The sequence below is a fragment of the Dasypus novemcinctus genome, chromosome 29, assembly GCF_030445035.2.
Source record: "Dasypus novemcinctus isolate mDasNov1 chromosome 29, mDasNov1.1.hap2, whole genome shotgun sequence".
NCBI lineage: Eukaryota > Metazoa > Chordata > Mammalia > Cingulata > Dasypodidae > Dasypus > Dasypus novemcinctus.
The window spans coordinates 21,486,051-21,506,678 of NC_080701.1; the positions used below are offsets into that span (position 1 = coordinate 21,486,051).

The 20,628-nt window shown below is 44.1% G+C and overlaps 1 protein-coding gene across 7 annotated transcripts in view; it reads left to right on the forward strand.

The window, feature by feature from the left end:
- Nucleotides 1-19,226, forward strand: part of TACC1 (transforming acidic coiled-coil containing protein 1) — a 111,791-nt gene extending 92,565 nt beyond the window's left edge. For all 7 annotated transcript variants that reach the window (XM_023590121.2, XM_071212664.1, XM_004446442.5 and 4 more), the window contains 7 exons: nucleotides 645-770; nucleotides 2,811-2,887; nucleotides 4,209-4,252; nucleotides 4,951-5,111; nucleotides 5,869-5,975; nucleotides 13,295-13,415; nucleotides 14,564-19,226. In XM_023590121.2, the coding sequence (XP_023445889.1) occupies nucleotides 645-770; nucleotides 2,811-2,887; nucleotides 4,209-4,252; nucleotides 4,951-5,111; nucleotides 5,869-5,975; nucleotides 13,295-13,415; nucleotides 14,564-14,632 (705 nt within the window). In that variant the 3' untranslated portion in view covers nucleotides 14,633-19,226. The remainder of the gene's footprint in view (nucleotides 1-644; nucleotides 771-2,810; nucleotides 2,888-4,208; nucleotides 4,253-4,950; nucleotides 5,112-5,868; nucleotides 5,976-13,294; nucleotides 13,416-14,563) is intronic.
- Nucleotides 19,227-20,628: the final 1,402 nt, after the last annotated feature.

Here is a 20,628-nt window from a genome sequence, read left to right on the forward strand (position 1 = left end):
GGCGAACAGCTGCCAGGAGTGAGTTCCACTGACACCTGCGGGGAAGGAAGAGCCAACAGTGTAACGGCCAGAAGGCAAGAGAGGCCCGGATGCTGGCGCCTGTGTGTGGCCGCTGGGCAGAGGGGCCGAGCGTGGCGTGCATCCGGCGGTGCCCCTGGTGTACAGCCTGGTGTCGCTGCAGGGCATTGAGACTCACCTGGAGCTAGGGGTGACGGGAGCGTTCAGCCACACCTGCCATTCTGCCTCCGCAGGCCTAGACACTAGTCACACATTTTAGAAAGATTTCCGTCCAGAGTGGTTATGTAAAAGAGACACACAAAGCATCAATATGTCAGAAAAACAGCGATGGCTTTTTTTTGAAAATCTATTTACTTGGAAGATGTCATCCCCAGAAACCCCCTAGCCTCCCCCAAAATGAGCCATTATCCATGGATCTTTCTGTCTTTTATGCCTGTCATTCTTTGGTGGTAGTACTGTAACTTGATTTATTTTTTAAAAGCTTCCCTTGCTCCCCCCCTCCCACCGAAACATGCTTTTCAAGGGTGTGATGAACATCGTAGCGAGGATGATATTGAAGGGTATTTAGCGTTCGAGTAAAGAAGCCGAGGACTGAACGTATCAAATGTAACCCCTTCTCCCCACAGGGACCTCTCAAGTCCTCCACGGAGAAGGCGCCTGTGTCCGTGGCCTGTGGAGGAGAGAGCCCCCTGGATGGCATCTGCCTGAGCGAATCCGATAAGACTGCCGTCCTCACCCTGATAAGAGAAGAGGTGACCACAGCTCTCGCTGGGGCTGCTTATCTTCCACTCCTATGTAAAGCCATGTGCCAGCGGCTAGATTTCATCCACATTGGCTCAGGTTATCCCTCACTGGCCGTTGTTACTTCGCGGAGCTGGTTTAGTTCAGATGAAGAGGCCCCCCCGTAAAATTCGGCAGTGAGCCCGGGGTCTCCCACGTCCTGGCGGCCAGGGAGAAGCTGACACTCTGAAATGCTCCAAGAGTCTCCTGCCCTTTATCTTCTGGTCTGTTCACATAGATCACTCAGTCAGTACCTTCATCTTAAAGAGAATCTATGGTCATGAACCACTCCTTAAAGTCTAGCCTTGCAATAAGATAGAATTCTTTCTTTCATCCATTCTTTAATTAAGAAACGTGTTTCTGGAACAGTATCTGTTTGACATTGATCGCTGTTGGGCCTTTCCTGGGTGATCTGAAAACTTTGAAAGACATTGTTGCTCACTGTCCGCCAGTTACCTCCTCCTCCCCATGTGCTTCTGTGCCTTTTTTTTTCTTTTAAGATTTATTTATTTATTTATTCTTCCTCCCCCTCCCCACCTAATTGTCTGCTCTCTGTGTCTATTCGCCGTGTGTTCTTCTGTGTCCACTTGTATTCTTGTCAGCAGCACTGGGAATCTGCATCTCTTTTTGTTGCATCATCTTGCTGTATCAGCTCTCCATGTATGCAGTGTCATTCCTGGGCAGGCTGCACTTCTTTTCACGCTGAGCAGTTCTTACGGGGTGCACTCCTTGCACGTGGGGCTTCCCTATGCAGGGGACACCCCTGTGTGGCACGGCGCTTCTTGTGTGCATCAGCACTGTGGGTGGGCCAGCTCAGCACACAGGTCAGGAGGCCCTGGGTTTGAACCCTGGACCTCCCATGTGGTAGGAAGATGCTCTATCCGTTGAGCCAAATCCCCTTCCCTTTTGTGCTCTTCTATGGGTTTGGTTTTTCTGTTTCTTGATGAGTCCACCTTTTTTAAAGAAGGTAATTTCCTTGGGGTGGCAACTTTACGCTTTCAATATGATGAGATTAGTTAAGTACCTCTGAGAATAGCCTTTCATGAGCTTCATGAATGGCATTAGGTTGTCAATGAGGAATGTCAGTGAGTCCTGTTGTCAGCACTTAGAAGTGGAAAGGAGGCCCCCGGTAACCTGGAAATGAGAAAAATAACATCATCTTCCTCCAGGGAGTAAATTATAAAATGACCCCCAGCAGCTCAAAGCAAGGATGTGCCTGGTCACCTGAAGCAGATGGAACAGCCTCTGGTGCCTCTGATCCTGAGTAAACGCACCAATTAAAGGACGTATCAACCAGGAAGAGAGAAGCACAGCCAGGGAGGTGTAGCCACAGGAGAGCAATGAAGGCAATTGTAGCAGGGCCTGTGCAGTTAGAGTGTGTCTTTGCAAGTAGCAAGGGCATCCCGTGTGTGGTATAGGCTCTGGCCTGGCTGGAGAGGGCCGTCCTCTGCAATCTCAGGGCGGACGCATCGGCTGGGGCGTGACACTTCTGGACCTGCTCGTTCTGACTGTCCGTACCAAGCAGTCGGAAACTGCAGAGGGGGAGCGTGCTGGTCTGTGCCAACCTCTAGCACTTCAATTTTGTGGCAGTTTCATTTCTCATAAATGAAACTGTAACTCTGGGTCTTCTGCAGTCGTGTGCCTTTGGGGGAGGTGAGCCTTTGCCAGGCAGATGGGTGTCTTTTTGGTGTCCCGTTCCAATCAGGATTCTGGGCATTCAAAGCTGAGGGCCAGCCCCCGAAATTCACAGAGGTCATGGCTTTCTCATGGAATTCTCCTGGGAGGTGTTCTGCCCACCTGGATGCAGGTGGATAAATTCCAGCATCCATGTGGCTGAGAGTACATTTTCCCAAATGTTTGTAAACATCATATATAGATATTGAAGTTCTATATTCGTAAAATAGATGATTGCCTTGGGATGGGTCTGGTTAGATGTCATATCTGTCTCCATATTAAATCCAAACTGTAAAATAGATTGTGCAGGTAAAACCAGGTTTTATCTCTTTATCTAGATAATCACTAAAGAGATTGAAGCAAATGAATGGAAGAAGAAATATGAAGAAACCCGACAAGAAGTTTTGGAGATGAGGTTAGACTTGAAGTTTGGGGGAGGCGTGGATACCTTTATGCATTGTTAGATTTAACATGGATGAAGTGACGAGGGTGTTTGCCGACCACAGAACCAACAGTTGTCAGTTTCAGGGCTTTGCTGTTTGCATCTTATTTTGTGTGAATGATAATGTCGTTTCATGAGGTACTGCTGAACAGGTACTATATTCAAATGCTGTCATTTATCTTGGGTTGGTCAGAACATTACAAGTAAGCAGAACCCACCTAATTCTTGCCTTTTTAAAAGAATTGACAAAAATGTATGCAAACATGTTCACTTGGAATACAGAGTAATAAGACATTGATATCTTCAATTACGGGGGCGTTGCATTTCATGCTATTTTTTAATTAATTTTAGATAATAGCTTCACTTTTCATAACCACTAAATATATTATGTAAATCCTGTTAACAAGGAACAAAAGTGATTGACTTTAGATGGAAATCCTTTTTATTTTTCCTGCCAACTCCCTAGAAGGGAGTGTTACAAGCCAGTAATAGCTGAAGACGGAGTCAAAGACAAGAAGAAATAAGGGAGTGTGACTCATTCATATACTGTAGAGTCAGCCCTGAATGGTTAAGAATCATTTTGAACATCTGCTCTTGTTTGTGACTCTTGTGTTATTTGTTTACTGAGCGTTTATTGGGTGCAGGACCCTGTGCTGGGCTTGGTGGAGAGTAAGGGCCAGCCTTTAAGGAGCTTGCAGTCGACGGCCAGGCCCGTGGAGAAAGGGTCGACTCGCTGAGGGGATGGCAGGGAAGAGGGTCAGGAAGCCTGGGCTTCGCTTCACTGGAAGCAGGAAGGGTGATCTTTACGGTCTTTGAGTAAGTAGAATACTTTGGGAGTTAGGGCATCAAAATCACCTTGCAGCCAAATCAGGAGGGCACAGCGTACCAAAAGGAGGGGTGGGAGCTGAGAAAGCCTGAAGTCAGATCAGACTGGCTTACGAAGAGCCCCAAAGAAATTCAGTAATTTAATTTGTAGAAGATTGATTTCTTTAAGTGGAATCAGTCCACTGCCTTGAGATACTCACATAGGTACAAAGAAAAAGTGAAGACTTTTAAAAATTCTGCTAAAATTAAAAGATAGTAAAATAGTAAAATCTTATAGAAAACCCTTTTTGAACTTAAATCTTACATAGGTAGATATATATATATATTTTTTTCTTTTCCAAAGGGAACCCCAGAGCAGATACTGTCAGTGTGTGTTAGTGTGTCTCATTGTTCGAGGCAGCATTTCCCTAACATCTCTTGTCTGAAAATTCTCATCTGATGATAAATTTTTTTTTTCTTTTTAATTTAGAAAAATTGTGGCTGAATATGAAAAGACCATTGCCCAAATGATTGGTAAGGAGAAAACTTTTTGCTGGGATGTGCGATGGGCTCAGGATCCGTGGGTGATTTTCAGATCAGAATATAAGCTTTACTGTGCCGGGCAATCACTGTCATTCCGTGAAAACCTCCCACCCAGTACATGGGGTTACGGCATCTCCACCTCGTTAGCCAGCCTGCCGTGGAATCCCTCTGTTTGTGGTGTGGCGTCCTTACACCACTGCAAGCTGCGCTTTCCCTACATCAGACCCCTTGGTGCCTTGCCCAGACCATGGCGGGTGGCCTTCTGGCATTGAACTTAGAGCCTCCCCAGTATCATGCACACTGATGCCCCAAATCAAGCAAGATCATGCTGCACTTGAGCGCCGGAATGGTAGCTCCTGCTCTCCACAGCGCCTCGTGCCTCCCCACGCAGGGCCCCTGTGGGTCCTCTTCTTCTCCAGCCAGCTCGTGGCTCAGTTCTTTCAGGTCTCTGCTCTAATCTCCTCTCCAAGAGAGGCCACTCTGAATAAAACCACCACTCCTGCCCTTCCCTCTCACCCCACTTTCCCCTGTCACTTGTCGCCCTGTCCCCCCATCTAGAATGTAAGTCCTTGAGCACAAGGTCTTAGTTTTGTCCACCACTGTGTTCCCACCACTGAGAATGGCGCTCAGCTCACAGAGGGCACGTTGATTGTTGAATGAATATGATGCTTTTGACATGTGATTCACAGAAGACGAACAAAGGACAACTATGACCTCTCAGAAAAGCTTCCAACAGCTGACCATGGAGAAGGAGCAGGCCCTGGCGGACCTTAACTCTGTGGAAAGGTCTCTGTCTGATCTCTTCAGGAGATACGAGAACCTGAAAGGCGTCCTAGAAGGGTTCAAGAAGGTGGAGTGCCCTTTTCCTTCTATCTCCGGGTAGCCTTTTAAATAGGGCTCAGGGGCCCGGATGGCCTTGCACCTTCTGTTGTAGTGAAGCAGGAGGCTTTTCTCCCTTTGTCATTTCCGTGGTGGTTCAGGCATCTGACCTTCTGGGTAGCGTGTCATGGTCATTACTCTCCTGGGTTAGGCCATTACACACAACCAGAGCGTGGTACAGAGTGTAAGAATTGGGACCGTCAGGCCTCAGGAAAATTCTAGAAGTGTTCTTTTTGATAATTGACCAATTCCATATTAGTAAAAGTAGAAATGGCCTTAGCCATATCATGGTAATCTTCAAGCAGCATATTCTAAAATAAATGTCACATTCCACATTTAGATATAAATGGGCAAATTGATTTGATTTAGTTGCCAAGACCATATGTTCAATTAAACACATTTACAGCAATGAACATTCTTTATTTTTATAATGCAAATGAAAATGAGACTGGCTAGTTTTATCTACTATAAGCATCAGATTGCAATTCAGAATTCTAAATAACTGCTGTTCTAAAGTCACTGAATTGGTGTGGCTGAGCCTTACTGTATGATGATGAAAATTAATAAATGAAGAAATTATCTACAACCTCTTAAGTGAGAATGATGTGTACTTGCTTCAGATTACCATGGATAATAATTTTTTTTAATGAAAAATCTTATACCAGGTGTATCTTCCATACAAGAAAACCAAAATAACCAGTTCCTTTTAAATTGTCACTTTGGAACAGAATGAAGAAGCCTTGAAAAAATGTGCTCAGGATTACTTAGCCAGAGTTAAACAAGAGGAACAGCGATATCAGGCCCTGAAAATCCATGCAGAAGAAAAACTAGACAAGTAAGAGCTTGTAAATATGACTTTCACTTTTCATGATGTTGTGGGAAGATTGGCAGAAGTTGCAGAATCACTGTTTTGCAACTCCAGGTTGTGTTTGTATGCGTGGGTTTTTAAATTGTAGAAGTTATAGGTTTACAAAAAAATCATCTAGAAAATAAAGCTTTTGTGTTTGTGTGCTTCATGCTGTCACTCAAATCCCTAAGACACTGGTCGTCTTTTTTCACTTCTCTATCATTTCTTCTGACTGTATGATTTTGATTGTCCTGTCTTCTAGTTCAGTGATTCTTTCTGCTGCCTGTTCAAATCTGCATTTGTATGCCTCTAGTGTATATTTTTTAAAGATTTATTTACCTCCCCCCCCTTGTCTGCTCTCTTTGTCCATTTGCTGTGTGTTCTTCTGTGTCTGCTTGTCTTCTCTTTAGGTGGCACTAGGAACCAATCCTGGGACCTTCTGGAGTAGGAGAGAGGTGCTCAATCTCTAGAACCACCTCAGCTCCCTGGTCTGCTGCATCTCCTGTTGTTTCTCCTCTTTGTCCCTTTTTTTTGGTTGCATCATCTTGTTGCACCACCTCTCTACTTGGGCCAGCTTGCCACGCAGCCCAGCACACCTGCGCAGGCCAGCACTCCACTCGAGCCAGCTCACTGTGCAGGCCAGCACTCCTGCACAGGCCAGCTTGCCTTCACCAGGAGGCCCCAGGAATCAAATCCTGGACCTCCCGTATGGTAGACAGGAGCCCAGTTACTTGAGTCTGCTTCCTTTCTTTGTCTTCTTAATATCCATTCTTCTTTTTTTTTAAAGACATATTTTATTATTTATTTTTCTCCCCTTCCCCCGTTTCTGCTCTCTGTGTCCATTCGCTGTGTGTTCCTCTGTGTCGGTTTGCACTCTCAGCACCAGGAATCTGTGTCTCTTTTTGTTGTATAATCTTGCTGTGTGAAGCTCTGTGTGTGTGTGCGGTGCCTCTCCTGGGCAGGCTGCACTTTTTTCACACAAGACGACTCAGTACGGGGTGCGCTCCTTGCGCATAGGGCTCCCCTCCTCAAGGGACACCCCTGCATGGCACAGCACTCCTTGCTGCGGCAGCACCACCCATATGGTAGGCAGACACTCTATCAGTTGAGTCACATTCGCTTCCCTGTCCATTATTTTTTCAAGCATATTTTCCTTCATCTCCTTGAATTGATTTAGATTTGTTTTTTAATCAATTTTATTGATAAATATTAATAAGGTATCAGTTCATCCAGGGTGTACAGTCCATCCAAAGTATACAATCATTGTTATTTGGTATAATCATAAATTGTGAATTCATTACTTCAATCATAATTAGAGCATTTTCATTATTCTAATAGTAATAATAAACAGAAGCAGACAAAAAGTTCTATCCCTTAATATTACTTCTCAGTCTCTCTGCTTCCCCACCATACATAGCTGCTATTCTTTTTCCATCTCGGAAACTAATTTATATCTTTATTTTGCCTAGATAGAGTCAAACAATATGCAGTGCCTTTTATCTAGTTTCTTTACTTAGTGTATTTTCTTTTCTGTTTTTTTACCCTTCATGGAAGATTATTAATATATTACTATATACCATTGTCCATATTTTGCTTTGGTTGTATTTTTGCCTGATATTAACATCCAGTTGTATTAACGAACATTTGTTCAGTTTCAAAACAATCTTATATATGCAGTATTATCCATAATCATATTTCACATGAGGTTTCGCTATGCTATACACTTCCATGTTACATTTTTTAGCTTTCCTTTTAGTAATATACATGACATTAGACATTCTTTTTCAGCCATTGTCATTCGATGTGCTGTCACCATTTCTATTCATTTCCAAAGATTTACGAATAACCTTTTTATGAATTCTAGATAATTAAGCCTCAGCTTTCCGTTCTCTAACCTCGTTCTCTTCTGGTGACCTGTATTCTAGTTGTTAATATAACTAATAACTAATAACATAATAACTCCATGAGTTTACACAATATACTTAGTCCACAATAGTGCAATTATACAGTATTTGTCCTTTTGTGTCTGGCTTGCTTCACTCAGCATAACGTCCTCCAGGTTCATCCATGTGGTCATATGCTTCATGACTTCATTTCTTCTTCCAGGTGCATAATATTCCGCCGTGTGTATACACCACAATTCGTTTATCCATTCATCAGCTGATGGACAACTGGGTTGTTTCCATCTCTTGGCAATTGTGAAGAATGCTGCTATGAACATCAGTGTGCAGATATCTGCCATGTCACTGCTCTCCATTCTGGGTATATACCTAGTAGTGATATTGCCAGGTCACATGATAATTCTCTCTCTCACTTCTTAGGAACTGTCAAACAGTCCTCCACAGTGGCTGTGCCATTCTTCATTTCCACCAACAGTGAATAAGCATTCCTGTCTCTCTCCACATCCTTTCCAACACTAGTAGTTTTCTGTCTTTTTAATAGTGGCCATTCTAGTAAGTGTGAAATGGTATCTCATGTTTTTAATTTGCATTTCCCTAATAGCTAGTGATGAACATTTTTAAAATTTCCTTGCATGCACTTCTTGGTCCGCCAGCAGACAGCACTCTTCGGAAGCCCGCTCACTTCACACCCTGGTTGGAGTGTGTTGTCTGCATCACCAGTCACAGCAGTGTGACAGAGAATCCTGCCTCAAGGCTCTTCAGAGCCTCCCAAGTCAAACTTTGTCAGAGGCTGTCCTCCCACCGTTGCTGTCACAATGACATGGCCCTCTTGGCCTAGAAAGCTCGAGGGACACAGCAGACCAAATTTGTTGGCCAAAAGCTGAATCAGCCTTAGGCAGTGTCCCTTTCCCTCCCATTTCCTGGGGAGGTGGACCCCTGCGGCCCCTTCTGTCCAGAGCTGCTGGCCAGAGGCTGGAGAATTCAAAGCTGTCTGCAGAGGGTGAGGGGTGGGTGCAGCAGCTGCGGCTTCTACTCAGAGTTTTCCGGTCGACATTCTTTTCCTTTGTCCGCCTCTCTTCTGGGTGGTATCCAGCCTTCCCCTGGTGCCCTAAACCCTAGAACATTTTTTCCCCAGACCGTTCCTGCCTGTTCTCAAGCTATTTTTTAGGAGAAAAGTTTATCCTGTGTCTCTAATCCTCCATCTTTTCAGAAGTCCCTCCTCTGAAGTTTTGATTTATTCCCTTGACTGGGCCACCTCTTCCTGTTTCCTAGGACGGCTTGTAACTTTTTGCTGATGTCTGGGCATCTGATTATCTTGTTGAGTTCACTCTGAAGGTCAGTTTCTCCCTCTTTTTGCAGTTTTACTGCTTGCTGGCTTTGTGTTAAGGCTCTTCTTTGACACTTGCCCCGACTTATTCTGGACCTTTAGAGTAGCCTGTGTTTAACTGCTCAGATTTCCTCAGCTCTTCTTTATCTGATTCTGGCCCTGGATATATGGTACAAATTTTAAAATATTGCACTGTTTGTGCATTTATTTCACCTCCAGGAAAAAGTTTCCTTTTCTCTGTTCCTTCTCCGGCATCTTGATCTGTTCTGTTTTGTTTTCGTGCAGTATTTTCTCCCCAGCTCCTCTGGTTGGTTTCAATTCTCTCCCTCACTCAGTTACCCCTTCTCCTTACACTTTTCAGTTCTGGGACATATTCTGTCTTACAGCCGTTCAGCCCCTCCCACACACACACCTTTTTTTTCCCTTTCTTTATCATATCCTACCCAAGGAATCCAGATGGAGTCAATGTAGAAAAGTCCATTTCGCATTTAGTGGTCCAGCCAGCAGAAACCGGGCTGAGTGTGCCCACATCTTGCCAACAGCTCTGCTGTGGTCTCCCTCTGCTGTTTTACCCCCTGGATGCCCTTCTGTATGCACCGCGGTGCGGCTGGGCGGCTGGTGTCCCGCCCCGGGCCTCTGCGGCCTCGGCCCCTGCGCCTGGACGTGCTGCGGTTTCCAGCTGCGGCGAGTGGCCCTGGGTCAGCCTCCACCCCGAGGACCCAGCTGTGCTGCGCCATGCTTCTCCCACACTGCACGGGAACCGGTGGGTCCAGGACAGAAATTTCCTACCTGTTCTTGGAGGTTCTTCTCTTTTTCTCCAATTCAGCATCCGTGGAGTCCTTCTCCAGAGTTCTGAGCAAGTGGGATTTGTCCTTTCATTAGCTGATTCTGTGGGTGTCTTACATCGCCATGTTGATGACAACACCCCTCGTTTTTAAAAAAAATAGCTGTTTGGTATTCCACTGTTGGAATCTTTCTTGTTCATATAACCAACTCTCTACTGTGGGTCATTTCGGTTATTTTAAATCTTTCGATGTTACAGATAATCCTGTAGTAAATAACCTTGTACAGTTTCATTTGACATGCATGTGAGTTATCTATATGATCAATAACTAGGAAAGGAATTGCTGGACCAAGGAATAAAAGAGTTTATGTTTTGGTAAACATTGTCAAATTGCCCTCATTAGACACTTTTACCAGCAATTATGAAAGCACTGTTTTCCCTGCTTTTTTGACAGTAGATCAAATTTGGGGTTTTCTGCAAATCTATATGTGAAAAAATGGTATTTCAGTGTGAGTGGTTTTTTTGTTTTGTTTTTTTTTTAAGATTTATTTTGTTTCTTTCTCTTCCCTTCCCTCTACCCACCCGCCCCTGTTGTCTGCTCTCTGTGTCCATTTGCTGTGCGTTCTTCTGCGTCCACTTGCATTATCCAGTGACACTAGGAAAGTGCGTCTCTTTTTTTTGTTGCATCATCTTGCTGCGTCAGTTCTCCATGTGTGCTGCGTCACTCCTGGGCGGGCTGTGCTTTTTTCACATGGGGCGGCTCTCTACAGGGCATGCTGTTTGCATGTGGGGCAGCCTTACATGGGGCACCCCTGCATGGCATGGTACTCATTGCGTGCAGCAGCTCTGCGCATGGGCCAGCTTAGCACATGGGTCAGGAAGCCCTGGGGATGAAACCCTGGACCTCCCATATGGTAGGCAGATGTTCTATCAGTTAAGCCACGTCCACTTCCCTCAATGTTGTTTTGATTTGCATTTTTCTTCTGAGTGAGATTGAATATATTTTAGGAGCCATTTTTTCAGATATTTGCTTTACTGTGAATGTCTCTACTTATTCTTTGCCACCTTTTCAGTTGTAGGTTTATATTTTTCCTGTATCATGGATACCAACCCTTTGTGATGAGTTATGAATAACTTTTCCAGTTTGCCCTTTATCTTTTAACTCTGCCTATGATGTTTTTTTTAATTCCCTCCCCCCTTGTGGCTTGCTTGCTGTCTGCTCTCTGTGTCCATTTGCTGCACACTCCTCTGTATTTTCGCTTGTCTCCCTTTTTGTTGCATCACCTGGCCGAGTCGGCCCTCCATGGTGCTTGTGGGCCGGGCAGCGCTCCACAGCGCTTGCGGGCCAGCAGCTCTCCACAGCGTGGGGGCGAGCCCGCCTTCACAAGGAGGCCCCGGGATGCAAACCCAGGCCTCCCATACGGTAGACGGGAGCCCAGCTGATTGAGTCACATCCGCTTCCCCTACGATGTTTTTTGATAATGCAGATGCTTACTTGTATATAGTGAGATTTATCAGTCATTTATTTCCTTTACAGCTTCTGGATTTCATGTCATAGTAGCAAAGATCTTCCCCACACTGGATGAAAAATAATCTCCTCTGTTTCCTTCTAGTACTCCTGGTTTAATTGTTTCAGTGTTTAAATCCAATAGATTTGGAACTTGTCCTGGGGCTAGGTGTGAAGAATGCATGCCACTTTGTTTTAACTACAAAGTCGTACATATTTATATGTTTTGCTGTCTTTCTTCCTATTTTAAGTATGATACTGGATTTCGCTTCACAGCATGTCATGGCCTTCTTTCCCCGTCAGAGTATGCAGCATTGAGAGGGTGTAGCTCAGTGGTCTAGTGCCAGCTTTGCATGTATGAGGTCCAGGTTCAATCCCCAGAACCTCCTAAAAAAAAAAAAAAAAGAATGTGTAGTTCAGTCTAAACCTTGTTATTAGGTTGTAGGACCTAATGCTATTTTTTCATTAATGGGCATTTCAGTAGTTTTGATTTTTTTTTTCCATTGCCTAAAATGCTGCAGTGAGCATCCTTGTGCATTCACCATTTTGCCACATGGAAGGGTTTTTGTGACTAGATGACTAAAAGTGTAACTGCTGGGTCAGATGATATATACAATTTAAATGTCCACAAAGACAGTCCGGTCTCCTGTCCCATCAGCACGTGAGCCTTCCATTTCCTGCATCTCAGCCAACACAGGACAAAGTCATCCTCATTAATTTTGGCCCATTTGATCAATTTTTTTATTTTAAAGATTTATTTGTGTCCCCCCCCCCATTGTCTACTCTCTCTGTCCATTCGCTGTGTGTCCTTGCTGTGTGTCTGCTTATATTCTCATTAGGCAGCTCTAAGTACCGATCCTCAGGCCTTCTGGAGTGGGAGAGGTGATTATTCTCTTGTGCCACCTCAGCTTCCTGTTCTGCTACTTCTTTTCTTTCCTCCGTGTCTCTTGTTGCGCCATCTTGCTGCGCCAGCTCTCTGCGTCAGCCAGCACTCCTGCGTGGGATGGTATTCCCGCATGGGGCGGCTTTCCCATGCAAGGTGGCACTCCACAGGACCGCATTCCAGTGTGGGCTGGCACTCCACGTGGGCCAGCTCACCACATGGGCCAGCGTGCCCTCACCAAGAGGCCCTGGGCATGGAACCCTGGACCTCCTGTATGGTAGATGGGAGCCCAGTTGGTCAAGCCACATCCATTTCCCAATTTGATAAATTTTTAAAGGTCATCATTTTATTAATTTGTATGCCTCTTGATTACCAATGAAGTTTAAGCATCCTTTCATCAATTAATTGGCTGTTCAACTGGCAGTTACATTTTTTAAATTTCCCTTTTGCAGCTCATTAATTATTAAAGTCACTTCTTTTAGGTCTTTGTCACAGGTGTCTATGGTTAGTATTCTGACTCATTAGCTGTGAAAATTCCAAAAATGATCCCACCCACTATTGTGCTGTTTTAAATATATGTATGTTTTAAGTATATATATACACCTGAAATTGTTGTAGAAACTGTTTTACAATTCTATTTTCTAGTGAAATATACATTTCAAAGGTTTATTTTAGCATTGGTTTATTCATTGAAATTTCCTTAGCAGTAGTATGTAATTGAATTTTTATGAACTAAAATTGAATTTTTAGGTCACTGGCTCCTGGTTTTGTTTGTTTTTCTTCTTATCATTAAGTCGTTTCTTTTAGGTCAGTCCCCAAGTTAGTCCCCTGGCTCTTGGGCTCTGACCCACGGCTAACCACGCACTTCTGTCTCTTTAACTCTGCAAATGAAACGCCGTCAACAGAGCCAATGAAGAGATTGCTCAGGTTCGCACAAAAGCAAAGGCTGAGAGTGCAGCCCTCCATGCTGGGCTCCGGAAAGAACAGATGAAGGTGGAGTCCCTGGAAAGGGCCCTTCAGCAGAAGGTACAGGCAGGGGTTTGGGCCAGGGGCTACAGAGGCGCTGGTTGGGTTTTCTTCCTCAGCATTGCCTGTCCTTGGTCCTCAGTGTACTTAGCAGGTACCGAGAGGCCTTTTTGCTCAGACACCTCAGGCCAGCTCCAGCAGGGCAGCTGCCTGTGAAGGCAGATGCACTAAATCCTGTGCACACGACCCGGGAACCCTCCAGGCAGGGGCAGGGTGCAGAGAGGAAGCTGCCTTTCGCCAGGTTCAGGGGATCAGACGTTTCTTAGTCGGGGTCACGAGGCCAGCTTAGTTTTTCTTTCCATTTTCCTTGTTTATGCAACATACGAAGCTTCCATCTTCCCCCTTCATGCCTGGAGACCAGTGGTTCTCCATCAGGGATGAACTTCACCCTCCAGGGGACGTCTGGCAGTGCCTGGAGAGTTGGTTGGTGTCTCAATGGGGAAGTGCTCCTGGCAGGTAGTGGGTGGAGGCCAGAGAGTTGTCCGAGCATCTGAGGACGCACAGGACAGACTCCCCACGACGGAGCCTCGTCCAGCCGTGCTCGCTCTGCCACATTTCTGAAACTTGCTCTGGATAAGTGGAATGCCTTGGTGGCCGCACTCGTAATTTCTCACTACTCAGCAAGTTTTAGACTTCCTTCCTGGTCTGTCCTTAGTGCTTTTCTCACCATCTCTGGTAGCTTCCTTGTGCCCATGGCATTCATCCAGCCAGAGCAGGAGTTTTCATCTTGGGATCTGGTGCCTCCCAGGACAGTGCTCCCCAGACAGCCCTGGCACGTCCCGGGGATGTTTGTTCAGTAAAGCTGCAGACCTGGGAGGGCCGGATACTTGTGTTTTTAACAGAACTCCGGATACCTCCTATGATAGTGAGGAAGTTTAGGAACTAGGAGCTAAACAGATCACGGACAAGCTTCAGAGAATTGGCCACCACCGTACCTGATTTAAGAACAGTTTTGAAATGTGCACATTTTCTAGGGAAGAATAGATGAGGCTTTCATTTCCTTGAGAGACCTATGTCATAGAACGGTCAAGAACCACTGAGTTAGGATGGCTTGCTTGGGTATAGCCCATCTCGGGAGTATTTGACTATAACTGCCTTTGTTTTCAGAACACAAAGTGACATGCGCAATCTCATCATTTGTCTTGCAGAACCAAGAAATTGAAGAATTAACAAAAATCTGTGATGAGCTGATTGCAAAGCTGGGAAAGACTGACTGAGTTCCCCCCGGTAGTTTGGCAGATCTGCGTTTGGCTGCTGCTCTTGTGACCACAAGTATCTTGCCTTATCCAGGACTAATTGCCCCTTTGCAGAGAAACAGACTAACAAAAGCACATCCTCCTGCTGCCTGTCCCGCTTTGCTGCTGACGCAACAGCCCTGGAAGAAACCTAGCGTCTTGCACAGTCATGGGAGGAGCGAGCTCTGACAGTCCTCGGGTCTTTGGCCATTCTCCGTCGTCAGGTTTGGTTAAACAGGCTGCGAAGATTTTCCCATCTCTCTAGTTTTAATTTTGTTTTAACGTCACTGTTACCTTTCCAGCTGTGTTAAATTTGGGGTTCTGTGGCTACCGTTTGGGGCCGTTTCCTTTCTGCCACCGCTCTGATCGTTTGGCATGTAACCTCCTTATTTACTCTTTTGAATTTAGTTTTCTCTCTCAGTAGCTTTGAGGAGAAAATTTGGCCGATTTTTACCTCCAGCTTAGAAATAAGAAGGGACACTGAGTACCCATTTAAACACACTCACAATTTTTATATGCTCTGGCTTTTTCCTGAAGCATTGTCAGATAAGGACTTCTCTACAGAAGAGTATACTTTCAGATATATACAACTCTCCTTTGAAAGAGAGTCCCAGCCCAGAATGCCAACTTTAGAATTTGGGGGATTGAAGATGTGAAGACCCCAGACTCATGTCTCATGACTAGAGCTCTTGCCACAGTGTTTTGTCATCCTAGTATTTGGATGCTCCTTTGCTTTGATGGGTGTGGCCCTTGGGGGTTCATCCTCCAGTGAGGAATTGTCCTTTATGCATGTTCTTTAAACATGTGGGACTCCCCCAAAGCTGGAGTTCATTGAGTCTCCTTTGAGCTCTTTAAATCCCCTCTGCTTCCATGTGTTACTACAGAATCAACCATCTTTATTAGCCTTCTATTTGAAATATGCAAAGAAAATCTACTTGCAAAAGATTTAGATGATCTTATCAAATGAAAAGGCAGTTGTGACTCCACTAGCAAATACAAGGTGAAGTAACAATTGCTCATAATTTTGTAAGTCTGATGCATTGTTCTTGGGATGTTTTTTAAAAAGGGCAAAAAAATCCTCTCAAAATAGAATTTCTAACAAGACAGGCAATAAAAAATCATGTGAACTCCTCCCAAAATCAGTGCATTTTGAGTATCTTTAAGCAAGACAATTTAAATGCTGGGCAAGAGGGGTGCAGAGAGAAGGACCATATTACTTAATAAAACCAAGTTCCTCAAACTCTTACTGGACTCAGTTCAGAATGGTGGGAACCGTCACCCCATGAAGCTTTCCAGGTAATGCCAGTGAACTCCCTTCCATTGGATAAGCAAAGCCAAATCCATGCCAGTGTTTTAAACCACTCTTTTGTCTTAACCTTGCACCCTGAGAGTCTTCATGGTGATGATATGCACTATGTTCAGCACATGTACGTTTTCCTACTTGTAAAACTATTGCATGATCCGACTTCAGCAATGACTTGTGCCTAGTGGAGAGCCTCTATAAATCTTAAGAGATGACTTTTTTCTTTAGCAGTATACTATTGACACGGGTGCAATCTTTAGCCCCAGGGAGGTGTTGATGTCTTTTAAGCCAGAAGTCACATTTTACCAAATGGCATTTATCGTATTTGGTGCTTAGGCTGTATTTTAAAGCCTATTGTCTTAACATTTTGTACAAAAAAAGAACAGAAATTTCCTTTGGTTGGAGAAGTGACTTGACAATCATTTGGGCTTTGAAAGTAGTTTCTGTGGCTTAATGTAAGAGCTATACTAACAGTCACAGTAGCAAGTAAAAGTGTCCCAGCATTATAACTGATTTCCTCTTTCAGCCATGGTCCCCTGCTGCCAGGGAAATGGATTCAGATAATGCAGAAAGAAGCAGTGCTAAACCTTTCGGCTGCTGTGTTGTGGTGAGATGGCCGTGTTAACATGTTTTGAAAGCATCTGTTTTAAGCGTGAAAGGCTTGTAGTGGTCTCCACTATAGCTCCGTGGCTTATTGTAAATTTTTTAAAAATTGCTATGTGTTAAAACAAAGGTAACGACAATCTTTTCCTAGCACACTGGTAGAAGAGACCCCTTAAAAACTAGACCCTAGTGAATGAACAAAGAATGCAGAAAGGGCCCTTGTCAAGTAATATTTGCCACTGGCCCCTCAGCTAGGACCATTACATAGAAATAGACTTAATTCTAGTTTAATGGATGGATACTTTCCAACAGGAATGAAAATGTAGCTTGTACAGCTGGTAAGTCAAGAGAACAGGCTGGACAGAATGAAGTATATTCATTTATTTTTCTTTAAAAATAAGCCAAAAAAATTAACTTTTTGAAACTCTAGAGAGTAAGGATATAATCTACAGTTTTTGCTTCAACACATGTGAAATTTAAATTACTGGTTAATTGGGCAATAATAAACCCTGTTGCAAAAGTGGAAAAAGAAAATGCAAGGAGGCTGCTGGTTTGGAAAATGACAGCTGGCTTAGAATTTTAGGGGATTTTGTTGTGACTCTGGATCCAGAGCCATTTCTTTTGACTTTGCCAAAGTGGCGATAGCCTTTATCTTGTAGTATTTTAACTGGAGGGTTTGAGGGATAGGGCAGACTGGGCGATTGGTCGTTTGGTTGCCTAGTCGGGTTAAGTGGGATCTTCATTTACTTTATTTGGAGAGGCTTCATACAACTGGCGACCTACCTAAACCTTTTGTTCTGTAAAACTGTTCTGGAAATATTGAGAATCCCAGATTTATCACGTGGTGTCAGCTTCTTCAGACCTAGCCAAATTAGGAAGTGCAGAAGCACATGACAGTGAAAAACTCTTTGAGGATTTGGCAGCGTTCCAGGCTGATATGGAATCTAAGGGAAGCTTTACGTTTCATTTTGCAAGATAACTCAGGTTGAATTTTCCTTTCCAGCTAGTTACCCTTTCTACCTGTCCCATGCATCGTACAACACAAGTACGTAGATAGTTATTAGCCGTCTCCAAGTTAGTTCTCTCTGGTTATGAACAGGGAGAATAAACTTGCCCAAGTGTCGTCGCCTGACACGTCCCCTAAAAGCAGCATATTGCACACTAAGTTTAAAGAAAGGCAATAGAGAGCTCACGGGCAGCTCTCAGGCCCAAAGGGAAGCTTTTTAGAACAAGCAAAGTCTTGCTACATTGAGGTAGAAAAGATTCCACAATTTTTTCTTAGTGGAGTAAAATTCTAAAGCCACCATTCCCCAGCCCCCACGCCTGTTTGGTTTTTCACTGCAGTCGATGATCGTCTTATAATGGGACATGACTGTTGTCTCTGTAGTCTTGTGACTGTCTGAGCCTGCTTTCAGTCTGGGCTTTCTTACTTTATCCTCTTGTTGGAAAGCGAGAAACTATGTGTTGAGAGCAGATTATTTGCTTAATAGAGAACCCCAGGGCATCAAGCCAAAGGTCCAAGAAGTCATTTTCTTCGAATATTTTAATAAAGAAATATCTCTAGGAGACTTATGGCCAAAAAGGTTTGATTGGCTTCCAGGCTCCAGTTATTTTTAAAAAGCAATTTGCCATTCAAACTGCAAGTCTCCTGTATAGAAAAGGTAAGTGAAAACACAGGCTCTTCTCTGGAGGAGAACACACTTGGTAGCACATTCTCCAGGGAAGACTCACTCCCTAGCGCAGAGCTTGCATCCTGGAGACTAAAGATTGCACTTTTTGTAGTTTTTCGTCCAAATGCAATCCCATTTCTGTGCCTCTTAGCATGCAGTTAGATTTGGACAAACAAGATTCCTAAGGAATGACTTTATTAACTATAATATGGTTATAGCTCTTATATATATATATATATATTCTGGTTATAGTTCTAATATGGAGGAGTAGCGTGTAACGCTGGCCTGGGGCAGTCCGTGCAGTGCTTTAACCTGCGAGGAGGCGGCCAGGCAGGAGCTGAGGTGTGGCCTGAACCTTCCTGCAGGCCCTCTGGACTTTCCAGCTGTAAAGATGCCACTCTTCCCCCTCTGCCTTTTAGTGGGGTCTAAAATCTGCTCCAAAGGTATTTCCTGGTCACATTGTTATCCAGTATTCTGTACTGATGACGTCTTCTCACGTAGACTTAACAAAACTTTGAAGCTGGAACAAACCCCGGTGCAGATGCAGGGCCGTCTGCAGGTCCCACACCCACAGCTTCGGCCTCGGTCCTTCACCCGCATTGCCTGGGACCCAGCAATTCTTTTAAACCTCAGAGGTAGCCGGAAACTTGTCGGTGTTGCTGTTCACAAGTGCGCGTTTGCCAGTAGATACCCGTGTGTACTAATGTGCCAATCAGTAAACGTCCATTGCACATCTGCTTCCACCGTGTCCCCGCGAGTGCCACAGAGGGCGCGAGGGGCCCCTCCAGGAGGAGCGGCCGCCGCGTTGACTACTGCTGTCAGGAGTGCGTGGTGCAGAGTCATCATCCACATAAATTTTATATGCACAATGATTTCCCTTTTTATATGTCAAGTAAATATTTGTAAAAGTTATACTCACACAAATGGAATTATTATAATGATTACTAATATATTTTTTTCCATGTTTCATTGCCTGAATAAAAACTGTTTACCACTGTTAGATTTGGGCGTGTGTATTTTTTTTCCCCCTTCCTGATTATAAATCATTTTATCCCTGAGTGTGAAAACTTATAGCAGCCTTGCTTTTATGAGCCCCATTTATCAGTCTAAAAATGGAAATGATGACATATTCGCTACACTCGTTTTGCAGCATTTTATGTGTAATTAAAAACAAAATAAACAAACTTTGGAATTCAGACCATGCCACATAAATTTTCGTGCCTTTGCATCTGTGCAAACAAAGTTTTTAGTTGGGTGCGTCTTGGTTTTGCTTAGAGACTTAGGTTGGCGTTTTCCAAGTTAACCTAAGTCACCCCCAGGCTTTCTGACTCGTCGAAGGACACAGGGCAGGGCAGACTGTGTAAACCTTGTTGACGAGTCCCCAGAAAAGCAGCGGATGGATGTTTCTTCTACGTTAACATCAGGAAAAAAGTTTTTCAGTGCTGGTCAGGCCAGCTCTTAAAGGGGTAGAGGATTGGGCAGGGAATTTTGTGAGTTGAGTTTCATGAAAAGATAAATTTGTAAGAGGGTAGTGGAGGCCACATTTTACAACTCGGTGGGGATCCAGTAAGGAAAATCCAAGCACCGTCACTTTATTACTATTGGCCGCATCCTGGTTTATAATGCTTCTAAAAGAAATGCTTCTCAGTCGTGTGTTCCTGACCTGCCGGGAGAGAATCCCACATAATAACTGAAGGAGGCAGCGCTGCCATTTTTGAATTTTAAAAAATACTAGAAATCTCATTTTCTGGTAATTACTGGAAAGAATAAAGGTGGAAAGTCACCTTTCTGCTACCATACGGGATTTTATTCCTAGCTAATTTCAGACCACCCGAGTTTTTCACACCTTTGCAAACCAATAGATCGTGGGACCATTTTAGTGGGTTGCAATCAGTATTTTAAAAAGATAAAATATAACAAGCTATCAGGGTTCATTGTACAAGTTAAGGATAAGTATTGCTTCATGAAATTGGTTTCAGATATAAATATGTATACTAGGTCATAATGAAAATGAATTTCTTATTATGGCTCATGCCCAAAGTATGAACAACAGTAATGTAGCTGATTCAGCCATTTTACTGAAGAAACTGAGGCCCAGTAAAAGAGAAGTGAAGTTTGTAAGTATTTAAGGACCAATCAAAAACAAATACTGGGAGACAATGTAGTTCACGTGGTTGAGCACCTGCTTCCCATGTATGAGGTCCTGGGTTTGGTCCCTGGTACCGCCTAAAAACAAAAAACAAGCAAAACAATGGAAAGAATCAACTCGGGGAGCCAATTTGGCTCAGTGGCTGAGCGCCGGCTTCCCACATACACAGTCCCGGGTTCAATCCGAGTTAATGTGCTTAAGAATGGGAATACAGCGGGGCTTACCATCTAACTATGAGATAAGTCTAACCCTG